The sequence below is a fragment of the Manis pentadactyla genome, chromosome 10 (genome assembly GCF_030020395.1).
Source record: "Manis pentadactyla isolate mManPen7 chromosome 10, mManPen7.hap1, whole genome shotgun sequence".
Taxonomy (NCBI): domain Eukaryota; kingdom Metazoa; phylum Chordata; class Mammalia; order Pholidota; family Manidae; genus Manis; species Manis pentadactyla.
In genome coordinates this window covers 31,324,649-31,327,251 of record NC_080028.1, presented here as the reverse complement: position 1 = coordinate 31,327,251, position 2,603 = coordinate 31,324,649, and the positions used below count along the sequence as shown (strand labels likewise).

Sequence of the window (2,603 nt, the reverse complement as noted above, 5' to 3'; positions counted from 1 at the left end):
TAATACAAATCTGAGAGGTAATCAGAAGCTAACAGGGTGGGGACAGAGCCAGAGAAATGCTGACTTGTGACTGTTGTTAAGCTGTGGTCCCTGTTCTCAAGGAGCTCATTATCAGGAAAGGAAAACCCCAGACAGATGTTTAACATGAGAAAAACTGAATTCAAACTATGATGTAAAGCAAATGAGGGCAAGGAGCCTGGTGACTTGAACAGAGGGCTGTGGGTTAGAGGAGGAAGGAGTTGGGACAGGAAAGAAGCAGATGAGTAGGTGACATTGGAAGGCCCGTGAGAGTGGATCTGTGGAACTAAGAGAACACTGAAGTGGAGAAGAACGTGAGCAAATACTCAAATAAATAGACCTCTCTGGTATCAAGAGCAGCCAAAAAAGCTGAAAGGTTAAGGGCAGATGAGGAAGAAATCTGAATCTCAAAGTAAGAAAAGTGTTCCTTATTTCTGTGGATGAAGCCTAGACATTATGCTGATAATTAGAAAAAAATGATGTGATTATTTCCTGTTTCTTCTACTTGTTGTCAATATAATATTACAAAATATCCTTTAATTTCAGACTTTTCACAATAAATTTCCTTATCCCAGGGATAATAACTCCCTGTCAAATCTCACAGAATTGCCTTGAAACAATTGAGACAGTGATTAAGAAAGTGCTTTGTACTCAGCAATGTCCTATTCCAGTTAAATGTGCTGTTTATGAAGGAAGGAGCAGTAACACATTCACCTCTTATGGGCCCTGGACACTTTAGCCTTTATAGGCCTCTTTTATGTAAACTACAGTAAAACCTATAACTGCAGTTATAAAGACAAATATAATCTAGTATGTATTATATTCATTTTGTTCTTTTGACCTTAAAAGAAATGTAAACAATTTCACCAGCCACAGAAGAATCATGGCTCTAGGCACTGTATCTACTATGCCTAATGGACATCAACTCTGGTAAGGAGCCACTGGATGATTCTGAACAAATCTTGAGGAATCGAAGACAGAAGGTCGAGAAAATCATGGCAGGTATGTGTTGGAATCTTTAGGATTTCTAAATTAGAAGAAGAAGAATGCAGTAGAACCTAAAACCCTATGGATGTTTAGGGAAACCAGTGACATTCATTTTTCTAGTTAAATCTCTATGGAGAGGAATGGGACTCTCTGAAGTAAGTGAACACTGACCCGAGATCAGGGAGAACAAAACAGGACAAAATCTTACTGAGATACGATGAGGGCAGCTTTGAGATGTCTGAGCAGAGTGTAAGCAGAGCAGGGCAGATGTGTGAGAAGAGTGGTGATGCTCTGAAGGAGACAGGAGGTCTCATCCTATTTCTATCTTATTCCAGGGACACATCCTCACGAATGGCCTTGAGGAACCACAGCACCAACTCCGAGTTTGTTCTCACGGGGCTGTCTGACGACCCCCACGTCCAGTCCCTGCTCTTTGTGCTCTTCCTGGGGATTTACCTCCTGACCCTGATGGGGAACCTGCTGCTGCTGCTGCTGATCAGGGCCGATTCCCGCCTCCACACGCCCATGTACTTCTTCCTGAGCAATCTGTCCCTCCTGGACCTCTGCTTCTCCTCTGTCACTGTGCCAAAGCTGCTGAAGGACCTGCTGTCAGAGAAGAAAACCATCTCAGTGGAGGGCTGCCTGACCCAGATCTTCTTTGTATTTATTACTGCAGGGACTGAAGCCTTTCTGCTCTCAGTGATGGCCTATGACCGCTATGCCGCCATCTGCCACCCTCTGCTCTATGGCCAGGTGATGAGCAACCAGCTCTGTGTGAGGCTGGTGCTTGCATCGTGGGGTCTGGCCTCTCTCAATTCAGCTGTCATAGTGCTCTTGGCTGTTAACCTGGACTTCTGTGACGCCCAAACCATCCACCACTACACCTGTGAGCTGCCCTCCCTCTTCCCTCTGTCTTGCTCTGACATTTCTATCAATGTTGAGATCTTGATTTGCTCCATCATACTGCATGGATTTGGAACCTTCCTCCCAATCTTCTTCTCATATGCCTGCATTGTGTCCACCATCCTGAGCATCAGCTCCACCACAGGCAGGGTCAAGGCCTTCTCCACCTGCTCCTCCCACCTCATTGCAGTGATCCTGTTTTTTGGCTCGGGTTTGATCCGCTATCTCCTGCCTCCCTCTGGTTCCTCCCTGGATTTGCTCTCTTCTCTGCAGTACAGTACGGTCACACCCATGCTGAATCCCCTCATCTACAGCCTCAAGAACACGGAGGTGAAGGCAGCTGTGAGAAGGACGTTAGGGAAATTTCTGCAACATTTGAGGTAGTGAAGGACATAGAATAGTAGGAGAGGAGTTTGTGTTGCCAGGTGCTTGAGCTTAAGGCAGAATTCTGGACCATGAACTTGAAGGGTCTCTGTACCACCATCTCCCTGGCTTTATTGACAATGAAAAGTAAAACATAAATTATATCTAGTTTATATCTGTAGATATAGAGGTCTAATCTCATTTCTACTTCCTCACAGCAGCACCACCACTTCCTTTCTAGAAATCAGAGTTAGACATTTTATCTCCTGAATTAATCATTAATGTATCTTATTGTCACCTGTATTATTTTTTGTCTTATTGATTTACTTCTT

At 44.3% G+C, this 2,603-nt stretch overlaps 1 protein-coding gene across 1 annotated transcript; it reads left to right on the top strand.

Moving 5' to 3' along the window:
• Positions 1-1,356: 1,356 nt before the first annotated feature.
• Positions 1,357-2,292, top strand: LOC118915023 (olfactory receptor 8S1-like). The gene has a single exon (XM_036890427.2). It carries the CDS (start codon positions 1,357-1,359, stop codon positions 2,290-2,292), a length of 936 nt encoding a protein of 311 aa, XP_036746322.2.
• The last annotated feature ends 311 nt before the right edge of the window (positions 2,293-2,603 follow it).